Raw genomic sequence first — 11,732 nt, 5'->3', positions numbered from 1 at the left:
TTTTCTGGCAGTTTTTATCTTCAAGTAACTTCGAGTCGCTGTGGACTTTTCCTTCTTCAGAAGAACCAGAAGTAAACTTCCAGCTCACTCCTAACGAACTCATCAAAGACCTCCGTTGTCTACCACATCAGAACTGTTGTTCAGCGATCGAAGCCAATGCAAGTAACCGTTTACAATTATTTAGATGCGTGTTTAAGTTTCAGCCCCTTTTACGGTGATTTTTGATTCTCTGATGATTCTCATTAGGTTGTGTTTAAGATTGATGTAAAATACTGCCATTCTTTTACTCTCCTCTCTCTTTTTCCTTACTTTGTTTCATTCTGTATATATGTGTTTTGCTTAGTTAGTTATATGTTAGATATAGTTTCATTTATTAAATCCCTTATATTCACGATCGATTGCCTCTGTTTGCTGCTCACAATTCGAAGTCAATGAATGTTTTGAACCCTTGCTACATATGTTAAATTACTGCTAGCACTGCATAAATAAGGAAAGTATTCTTCCTTGGCCAGGAAAATAATCTTTCTTTGAATTGATAAATGATTATTTTGTCTGCTCGGTGGACGGACAGATCAAGTAATGGTAATATTGATTCTGCTACAGTTAATTCGAAGATCTAATCTAAATATTTATTATTAATCATAACCAGTTATAATTAGTCATAAATATTTCCCTTTTGAGCTGATTTACTACAGAATGGAAGGATGTCAGATGGAAGGGTAGTTGAAGATATATGTCGTAACCACCACCACAGCTCTTAAATTTATTTGGTCATCTTTATTTCCTGCAAATACAAAAGCAACAGTTATTCTTTTCCCTGTTGAATGTTAATATTCCTCCAATACTTGGTATTGTTTATTTTTTGTTTTTTTTTGTATTACACATTGTCTGAACGTGTGCCAGCACCACGGTACTACATTAACTGTAGGCACAAAGTGTTTTTGAAGTGCAGCCATTGCTTTATCAAAAGTAGTGCCTTGGTCTGGCAGAGTATAAAACAGGCGCTGGCCTTACGTCCCCAAGCAATGCAGCAAGACCACTCGTCTGTGCGTCTCCGGCCATGCATCTCCGGTTGCCTGGATAACTGTAATGTAATTATGTAAGATTTTCTGCCACATTTCAACTGGAATCGGTGGCTCCCCACTGACAGGAATAAACGGGGGCGGGCTCGGCACTGAAGTGCTCATCCTCATCGCCAATTTGTGGTGTTTTTACACGTTAACAGAACACACTCCATACGATATATATCAAACACTCAAACCTTGTCCTTTATTCTCGTATCTCGCATTACTCAACACAATTTCCCACTAGTGCCCCTAGTGGTGCAATTCCACATTACATGTATTATAATAAGCAATTACTATTAATTGAACATCAAGTATTGTATACTTCTCAACACAACAAAATGTTTGTAAAGTCATGTAGCCTACACCCATGAACATTTTATGCTTAAAGCTTTGCCTGATGGAATTAAGTTTTTACTTCATGTTTAGCCAGAGGCGGACAGTATAGTGAAGTATTTTTACTTTACTCAAGAAAATTAAAAAAGTATCTGTAGTTTATCAGAGTGTTTTTCTTTGGAAAACTTTACTTCACTACATTCCAAAGCATAATGTCATACATTTTACTGCACTTCATTTCATAAATAAAAGTTGTTGTTCGTTTTACCTTTAATACTTAAGAACATAAACAATGTAGTACTTTCTTGTACTCAAGTAAATCTTTGAATTAATTTTACTTGAGTAAAAGTAAGAAAGTAATAGATTTCTAATGTAATTGAGTATTAAATTATATTTAATATGAAACGTAGTGCAGTAAAAAGTACAATATTATGCTTTGGAATGTTGTGAAGTAAAGTTTTCTAAAGAAAAACACTCTGATAAAGTACAGACACCTGAAAAGTACTTTTACAGCAGAGTAAAAATACTTCACTACTGTCCGCCTCTGTGTTTAGCTGCTTTTTTTTTGTTGTTCTTTTTTTTTCTTTTACCTGTAGGATACCATGAAAATTTATATTAGTTCAATAATTGACAGTTTTGCCAGTTTTTACATTTGATATTATAACAGTGATTAAGAATTAAAGTTACGTATTGATTGAACTAACTCAATTCAGCTGTTCTGAACCCGAAAACTCTGAGTTTCCCATCTCAGGATAAGTCAATTCAGAGTTCAAGTTTGGTTGAACCTCCTTATTGAGGCCCTTTCCACACGAACGGGGGTATTTTCAAAACCGCAGCTTTTTCTATGAGGTTTGGCCATTCGTCCACACGCAAATGCAGCACCAGGTCACTGAAACAGAACATTTTTGAAAACTCCTGCCAGGGTGAAGAGTTTCAAAAACTCCGGTTGCAGTGTTAACGTGTAGACAGCGAAACCGGAGATTTTGGCTTGTGACGTCGGAGCATGCGCTGTTATCTCCGCCTACTGGAAACTTTTTCAGGCTTCTGATTGGCCAACATGGCTTTACGGTTGAGATTATATCACCACCTGTTGGCTTGGCATGCTCTTGACAGTGCTTCATAGCATGCTTTTGCGTTTTCATGTAGACTGAGATTTTTTTAAAAACGGAAGAAGGAAAAACTCGGTTTATAAAAATACCCGTGTATGTGTGGACCTGGCCTGAAACGGGCCCCAGATCATGTCAGTGAAACACTTTGTTTGTTTGCTTTACTTTGCTACGGATTCATTTTTAAACAAGACAGTATGATGCAGGTTTTTCAGAGAGACTGAATGTAAACGATGATGGTAGTGCTGAGTCTGACTAGAGTGGATCCAACAGTATTCCCTTTAGGGATGTACCCGAATAGTGAATCCGAATTCGGAAAGGCAGAGAAAACGAATAACGTGATCTACGAAGCCACTAAAGGGACTTGGTTAGCCGCTTGCTAGCGGTACCCGGTTACATTACAGTACATAAAATTTAAATTACCACATAAACAAAGGAGAGATGACTGATAGGACAATGGCGAATGATTTGCAGATCCTGAGCACCACTGACAAAAATTCTAATCTTGTGAAATGTGTGGTAAGTACTGGCGCTCCATAGTATACACAGAGTACGTGTGATCATGAATCTCGAAAGTGAAAGTAAAAAGTGGGTGCGCATTCAAAAGTGAATTCAATGCCCCGCATATTAATAGCGGCTTCCTGATGAATTTATTATAATTTATATACAGTATAATTACCCAATGATATACTTGCGAGAGAAAGCATTGAAATATATTTTTGCCTTCCATCTCGTATATATTCTCTTTAGGGCTTCCGTAGAACACGTTATTCGTTTTCTGTGCCTTTACGAATTCGGATTCACTATTCGGGCACATCCTTAATCCCCTTGTCCAAAATACCCGCACTTGCGGTCTTTACCGCACTTGACCACTTGACTACTTATATGATGTATTTCCTGTATTTGGTCCAAGTGTTCAAGTGAGCATGAAGACCACAAGTGTGTGTAAAACCTTTACACTTATAGTGTTGTAAAAATGCAAGTGTTTACAGAGCTTTATTTTTATTTTCAATACTTTGCATTTTAAAATCAACTTCTAGGCTAAATGACTGTTCAGCAGTCCCTGTAACAGATGACACTATTTAATTTTGTGGTGCTTCTAATTAAGTGATAAAAAAGCAGTTGCAAATGTTGTACAAAATAATTAGCACCACTACTCATTGTTTTTACTACCAAATTATATGTAATATCTAACTATTATTAATATTTAACATACATTGGAAAGGTTTCCGTAACCTCTCGCGAGATCTCGGCAAAAAGTCTCACGATTTATTTCCACAACATGATGCATTATGGGATGCACTAAGCCCAGAATACCACTCTGGAGATAGTGTGGATTTAGTGTGCGTTAAGGCCACTGCGCTTTGGCGTTTTTAAGACCTGGGACAGTCTTGGGCACGCACTCTCAATTGGCCAAGACCGCAAGTGTGGGTATTTGGACAAGGGGAATGTCGCAACACATAATTTGTGTGAGTAAACAGTAAACACAAATTCCAAGTATGGGTCACCATACTTGGCCACACGTCACTTCACTTTCACTTTCACTTTTTTGTTTTGAGTATGTTACAGCAGCAATCTTTGAAAGTCCGTTTGTTATTTTAATAAGCGAAACTGTTAGCCAATCACAGCAGCGGGCATTTACTTGAATGTGCTCCACCTATAAAAACAGACTGTTCTGCAGAGAGGCTCAAAAACAGGATATAAAAAAAATAGCCTCTTACTTCTAAATTATGATTTTTTTCATCACAAATCACACTCAGAGAATATTATAAAATACAAAATGCAGTTCATGACCCCTTTAAACAAAATAGTTATTGAAAAGAAACACTTTATTCATGTGTGTGGTAATAAACATGTAGAATAAGGCTGCGGGGGTTTTGGCTAACATGGAGATTTACATAATTTAAAATGTTTGAAAGCAAAGAGCAAACAAAACCTGGCTGAATACAGTATAGAGATGTTGCACAATATAGGAAAACATGGATATGTGTTCTTTATGACTAAATACTGCAAGCTGAACAAAGTTAACTGCAGAACAAAAGTAAAATCAGAGATTTAATTTTATTATTGGAAAAAAAGCTTTTTAAAATGACCACAAAATAATACAGGAAGCAACACAGAAAGCCTCCAAAATAACAGTATAAATAATCTCAATGTTGTACATTAATGTGCATTTTTTAGAGGATGAACAGACAGTCTCCGGGTTAACAATGAATGAAGCCTTCTTTGAATCTCTTTAGTTTTCAATGAGTAGAGGATGGGATTCACGCAGGGTGTGAGGAGGGATGAAAAAGACAGGCACACTGTTCTTATATTTGGGTTTATAATCATTCCAAAAAATCCAAGATTGAAGATAATAAAAATAGGAATGAAGAACAAGGCCACTAATATGAGGTGCTCTGTGCACGTGGCCAGCGCCTTATAACGGCTCTGATTATTTTTCATTCTAAATACAGCAGTCAGTATACCCATGTAGGTCGAGAAAATAAAAATGAAAGGTATAGTAATGAAGAGTATAGTTAAAGCAGTGGCACAATTCCACTGGGATGTTGTATCGCTACAAGCGAGTCTTAAAACAGGAGCATAATCACAAAAATAGCTGTTGACATTAAGAGAGCCACAAAATGAGAGAGTTGGAATGGATGAAGTGCAACAGAGTGTTGTAGTAGAAACAAAGAACCAAACTGCACTGATTATATAAGCCATTCTGGTGTTTGTGTTTATAGACTCCTGTCTTAAAGGGAAACAGATCACAATGAACCTGTCATAAGAAAGAATACATAAGGAAAGTGGTTCGAGGGATAAAAAAGTATAATAAGTGTACATTTGCACAAGACACAGGTTGAATGGCACAAAATTGTCTAGAAGAATGTAAGTCTTGATCATGTTTTTTTTTACAACCCAGCTTCCTTGCAGCTTGCTTTGCTTTTAGTGAGTGAGAAACCAAATACCTGTGAGAAACAGTCACAAACAGTCTGTGCTTCACAAATCACCTTTAACATCGGTGTTATTTGAGGACATACACCTTTATGACATTCAACCAGAAATATAACAATGAAAATCTTCACTTGACATGTTTCAGTTATTTTCATAATCGTATACATACATGCAACAATGATGCTGTGGTTTGTGTATAATGCAGATGCTGTTGTCTTCCCTGCAGTTTTTGCCTCTGCTTCACAGTCCAGGATCTCCGTGAATTCTGAGTGTTAACTTGAGAACATTTGTGGGCAATATATAGGTCAGTTTTTCCTCCAGTGGTGTCGTTAAACATGAAAGAATCTCCTGTATCTAATATTTAATGTCTTAAGGGAAAAGACATTCATTAGTGTTTTTTTACTTAATTAATGTGAGACTAATGATGGTGTACCTGATCGTCACTAATTAGTCTGTTTATTTTTGTGTTCATTTTTGTAACAACAATAAAAACTCCCAGAGCGATAATGCAATTATGCATTATAAAGGCATGTGCAATGTACATGTGCAATGTATTTCTGATCACCATCATTTTCTATGACCACCGTCTGCATGTCCCAAAGTTCATGGCTGTTGGTAATCTGGCTTTGGTTGATCTTGTTCTCAGCACCTCTCTTGTGCCTGGCATGATCAAGACTTACATTCTTCTAGACAATTTTGTGCCATTCAACCTGTGTCTTGTGCAAATGTACACTTATTATACTTTTTTATCGCTCGAACCACTTTCCTTATGTATTCTTTCTTATGACAGGTTCATTGTGATCTGTTTCCCTTTAAGACAGAGGGATAAGGCATTATGAAAAAATTGGCAAAATCATATAGCTAAAAAAAAATGTAATTGAAAGAGAAAAACTTTAATATTTGTAGAACAACCCACTGATTTATTTTATGATATAAAATAAATAAATTATATATAATAATAAATAATTATTTATATATAACATACAATATCCTTCAAAAGTTTGGGGTCAGTAAAACTTTTTTGTTTTTTAAAGAAATGAATACTTTCATTCAGCAAAGATGCATTAAATTGTTCAAAAGTGACAGTAAAGACATTTACAGTATTACAAAAGATGTCAAATAAATTTGGTTCTTTTGAACTTTCTATTAATCAAAGAATCCTAAAAAAATTAATGCAACAGTTTCCACAAAAATATCATGCAGCAAAACTGTTTTAAACATATAATAATATAATAATATTACTAATATATATTATATAATAATTGAAATAATATGAAATTGTAATAATATTTCACAATATTGCTGCATTTTTATCAAATAAATGCAGCCTTGGTGAGAACTTCTTTTAAAATCCTGAACTGCAATCTTTGAAAGTATACCCCCTTAATTCCCCCCCCCACATTTTATGTTGCAGCCTCAATTGCTTTAACTTTTTTTTGTTTTTTTATCAACACTCGATGCTCCATAATGATAAAGCAAAAACTGGATTTGTGATAAATTTGCAAATGTATTAAAAAGAAAAATATAAATGAAAAAAGGGGCATAAGTATTCAATACTGAATCACCTTTGGCAACGATTACAGCCTGAGGTCTTTTTGGATATGATGTAACAAGCTTTGCACACCTGGATTTAAGGATGGTCTGTTACTCTTCTCTGCAGATCCTTTGACAGGTTGGATGGTGACTGTTGGTGGACAGCCATTTTCAGGTCTTTCCAGAGAGTCTGGAGTCTAGCTCAAGGACATTCACTGAGTCGTCCCCAAAGCTTACTATGTCTTGGCTGTTTATAGGGACATTGTCCTGTTGGAAGTTGAACATTTGGCCTAGTCTGAGCGCTCTTAAAAAGGTATCGCTTTGGTTTGGAGGTTATCCCAACTCCAAATATTTTATTATATCCTTAATATATAGGCTAGCTTTTTCTCGCGTCCAGTTTGGTTTTCTTTTATGTTTGCATGTCTTACTTGCCCTGTCTCAATCCAGCCAAAGAAGCTGTTTCTGAACTCTCTGCCTTATCTGTCACACCTGAAGATGCTCTCTGTGAACTTACTGACTGTTCTGCTGCAGCTACAAGGGCCGTTCAGGAATTCTCATCTCTGTCTGTCACTGCCATGAAAACCTTTAATGAACATCTTGTGTTCCCTGCCTTGATCCTTGTTACTGTGAATGCTTATTCGTGTGCACTCAGAATAACAACGAAAAGTTGCGCTTTTGTGAAATAATAAAAGCAAACAGGATGCGCTTTCTTAAAGGCTCATTATAATGATTTATATGACTTATTAATAAAAGTGCGACTAATAGTCGACTAATGCTTAAAATGAACGACTAGTCGACCAGAAAAATCTTTAGTCAAGGGCAGCCCTAATGCAAATTGACTAATTGTTTACAAGAAGCATACATATAAGAGGCTGCTATGGAGGCCGTTTACGAACTATTGTCTCATCCTGAACTGGCCAAAGAGGCCATTTGCGAACTATTGCCCTGTCTCAATCCAGCCAAAGAAGCTGTTTCTGAACTCTCTGCCTTATCTGTCACACCTGAAGATGCTGTCTGTGAACTTACTGACTGTTCTGCTGCAGCTACAAGGGCCGTTCAGGAATTCTCATCTCTGTCTGTCACTGCCATGAAAACCTTTAATGAACTTGTGTTCCCTGCCTTGATCCTTGTTACCGTGAATGCACTGCCTGTCTCTCGTATCTCTACTTTTCCTAGGTCTCAGTATCTGCCAGGGTCTCCTGATCAATCTGGCCCTCCGTGGTGGGTTTCTGCTCTGTCTGCTCTGCCCTGGTGGGCTTCAGTCCCATCTGCTCCGGCCTGGTGGTCTTCTGCTCCTCCGTGGTGGTCTTCTGCTCTGGCCTGGGGGTCTTCTGCTCCCCCTTGGTGGTCTTCTGCTCAGTCTGCTCTGGCCTGGTGGTCTTCTGCCCTGCTCTGGTGGTCTGCTGTCTGGCTCTGGTGGTCTTTTGCTCCGCCGTGGTGGTCTGCTGTCTGGCTCTGGTGGTCTTCTCCTCTGCCGTGGTGGTCTGCTTTCTGGCTCTGGTGGTCTTCTGCTCCGCCGTGGGGATCTTCGGTCCCGTCTACTCTGCCGTGGTGGCCCTCTGCTCTGCCGTGGTGGTCTACTGTCTGGTTCTGGTGGTTTTCTGCTCCGCCGTGGTGGTTCTCTGCTCCGCCGAGGTGGTCCTCTGCCCCGCCGTGGTGGTTTACTGTCTGGTTCTGGTGGTCCTCTGCCCCGCCGTGGTGGTCTACTGTCTGGTTCTGGTGGTCCTCTGCCCTGCCGTGGTGGTCCTCTGCCCCGCCGTGGTGGTCCTCTGCCCCGCCGTGGTGGTCTACTGTCTGTGGCTGTTTATAGGGACATTGTCCTGTTGGAAGTTGAACATTTGGCCTAGTCTGAGCGCTCTAGACCAGGGCCTGTATTCACAAAACATCTTAAGGCTAAAAGTAGCTCATAACTCACCGATTTAGGAGAAAATCTTAAAAATAATGGGCGTGTCAGTCCTAAATTTAGGACTCCTAAATTTTTGTTCTAAGAGTATTTCACAAAGCGTTTTAGCGCTAAAATTAGCTCATAAATCTGTGAAACGTTAGGAGTAGTGAAGAGGACTCCTAAGTCACTAAGACCAAATGTGAACTATCCTAAAATGGCTGTTGCCAGCAATCTACCTCGGAATATAAACATTTTAGAAACATTTGACGATAATGAGCTTTTAAAAAGGTATCGCTTTGGTTTGGAGGTTATCCCAACTCCAAATATTTTATTATATCCTTAATATATAGGCTAGCTTTTTCTCGCGTCCAGTTTGGTTTTCTTTTATGTTTGCATGTCTTACTATCAGCCATGATTATTCTACTCTGCTAATTAAAAGGCTGTTTATATGCATATTACCAAAATTTTATTAGTCGCTTAGTCGCAGAAAAAAAAAATCCACATGAAGTGGCGAAATCACGCAGTCTGTGACGGACAAATCGTTAAAGGCTGGTCTATGTGGTAATATAGTACATCGGGCAGGACATCCATATGCTCTCCTTAGTCCTAACGTTCATCGACCTCAAATATGGCTTATCATCTGAAAAATGTATGTAGTAGCAACTTTACATGGCAGCTCAATCTAATGTTAGCCTAGAAAAAAGTGCTCACGTGTTTGTGCGGAGTGTGGAAGCTGAACAGTAGCGTGCTTGGGCTACTGCATGACAGATGGAGGCGCTCGTGCGATCATTTGATCTTAAAATACTTCGTCATTTTTGGTCATACAGATAAGAGTAATGCATCTTTTGTATCTGTAAAGACTCTACGTTTATTCGTGTGCACTCAGAATAACAACGAAAAGTTGCGCTTTTGTGAAATAATAAAAGCAAACAGGATGCGCTTTCTTAAAGGCTCATTATAATGATTTATATGACTTATTAATAAAAGTGCGACTAATAGTCGACTAATGCTTAAAATGAACGACTAGTCGACCAGAAAAATCTTTAGTCAAGGGCAGCCCTAATGCAAATTGACTAATTGTTTACAAGAAGCATACATATAAGAGGCTGACAATTAGCTGAATATATAGCCTACTGGTTTAATTAGTGACACTTAGCCTGCATTTTAAAATCTTTATTTGAATGTGGCAACATAATATTGCGCTCTACAATATTTCTATGAATAAATCTCTGACAGAGACCATCAGCCAATCACTGTGTGCATAGTTAGTGTCACGAATCCTGTCCATGGACTTACATTCAATCACCACCAGAGGTCACCCTTCCATTACATTGACTCTCGCACTACACAAACTATTGCATGTCATCCCGGACTACATATCCCATCATCCATTGCACTGAATGCACACAGCTGTAACCAATCACACATTCACTATACAACACTCCCTCAAACAACCATTCACTGCCGAGTATTGTATGCGCATATCGCTAGTTGTGATAGCTACGTTACGGAGCCTGCTTTAGTTTCTTCGTCTTAGCCTAGTCTTGCCTTGTCTGTTTTCTCGGTTTCTGATCTTTGCCTGTGTACCTGGATTTATCCCTCTAGTCTCGCCCTGTTGATTCTGTTCGCCGATCGTAGACCCACGCTAGCCCTAGGAATATTCTTGTGTCTTGCCCTCTATATACCTGTTGCCATTGTCTGACCCTTGCCTGTCTCTACCATGTCTATTAATAAAGCTTTGCACTTGGATCCACACGTCTCACGTCTCGTCAGCCCCGTAACACTTGGAGACATGTGACAGCAGAGATCAAACTGCAAATGGAATAAGTTCATTAACACATTCTTTGCAATTAAAATGTCTACAGAAGCAGATTTAAAAGGCGGTTGCATTTGAATGCTTCCATTAACATATATGTGTAATACAAGAGGTGGTGAATACAAATGAGTTTTAAGAAAACAGACAACTTTATAACATTTAACACAGGAAAAATCAGATCTTAGTAACCATCTGTTGCAGTTAAACCAGTTTAGACAGAGAATCCAACAATGATGTTAGAAATAAATTGTTAGAAAGCCATGCTATGTCACAGAAAAGGGGGTTTATTTTTCCCTTTCAGAATAATTGGGTAAACCTTATTTTACAGACTATTTAATATTAATATTTTATTATATTAATATTGTGTACACAGTAATAGTGGTGTGCATTTTCTCTTTTTGTATTCAACGATCACCCATAACTTCAAAATGAAAAGCTTGTTTTGATTTATATTCTTGGACTTCTTTATGAACTTCACTTTAATACACTTTATGAGCTATGGACTTCTTTAAAGTAGTTATGATGTTATGATATGTGTGGCATTTTAGTGACTGTATGTTTTACTGTATATGCCATTAATCATGCTGAAAAAAAACAGCCTAAATGTTTATATAAATAAGCTATTCAAACTTACTGTAAAATACACTACCAGTCAAAAGTTTTAGAACAATAAGATTTGTAATGTTTTTTTAAAGAAGTCTCTTCTGCTCACCAAGCCTGCATTTATTTGATCCAAAGTACTGCAAAAACAGTACAATTTTGAAATATTTGTAGTATTTAAAATAACTGATAGTGTAATTTATTCCTGTGATTTCAAAGCAGTCACATGATCCTTCAGAAATCATTCTAATATTCTGATTTGCTGCTCAACAGGCACGTGCAGACATAGACATCAGAGGGGGCTCGAGCACCTGCCCTTTTTCTTACTCGAGAGAAAGTGCCCTTTTTTCTGGGGAGTTTATTTTTATTGTTTTTTTTATAAATTAATATATGTGTGTGTGTGTGTGTGTGTGTGTGTGTGTGTGTGTGTGTGTGTGTTTCTGTTTGCGCACAGC

General features: G+C 37.9%; 1 protein-coding gene across 1 annotated transcript; it reads right to left on the bottom strand.

Moving 5' to 3' along the window:
- Positions 1–4,669: 4,669 nt before the first annotated feature.
- Positions 4,670–5,392, bottom strand: LOC107697378 (olfactory receptor 10A4-like). The gene has a single exon (XM_016498154.1). It carries the CDS (start codon positions 5,390–5,392, stop codon positions 4,670–4,672), a length of 723 nt encoding a protein of 240 aa, XP_016353640.1.
- Positions 5,393–11,732: the final 6,340 nt, after the last annotated feature.

The sequence above is a fragment of the Sinocyclocheilus anshuiensis genome, unplaced genomic scaffold (genome assembly GCF_001515605.1).
Source record: "Sinocyclocheilus anshuiensis isolate Anshui unplaced genomic scaffold, SAMN03320099.WGS_v1.1 scaffold939, whole genome shotgun sequence".
In the NCBI taxonomy this organism is placed as follows: Eukaryota; Metazoa; Chordata; class Actinopteri; order Cypriniformes; family Cyprinidae; genus Sinocyclocheilus; species Sinocyclocheilus anshuiensis.
This window is presented reverse-complemented; position numbering and strand designations above follow the sequence as displayed.

Bases quoted from the DNA above. Each gene is read 5' to 3' on its own strand.
- LOC107697378 (XM_016498154.1), bottom strand. From the start codon at position 5,392: ATGATCAAGACTTACATTCTTCTAGACAATTTTGTGCCATTCAACCTG.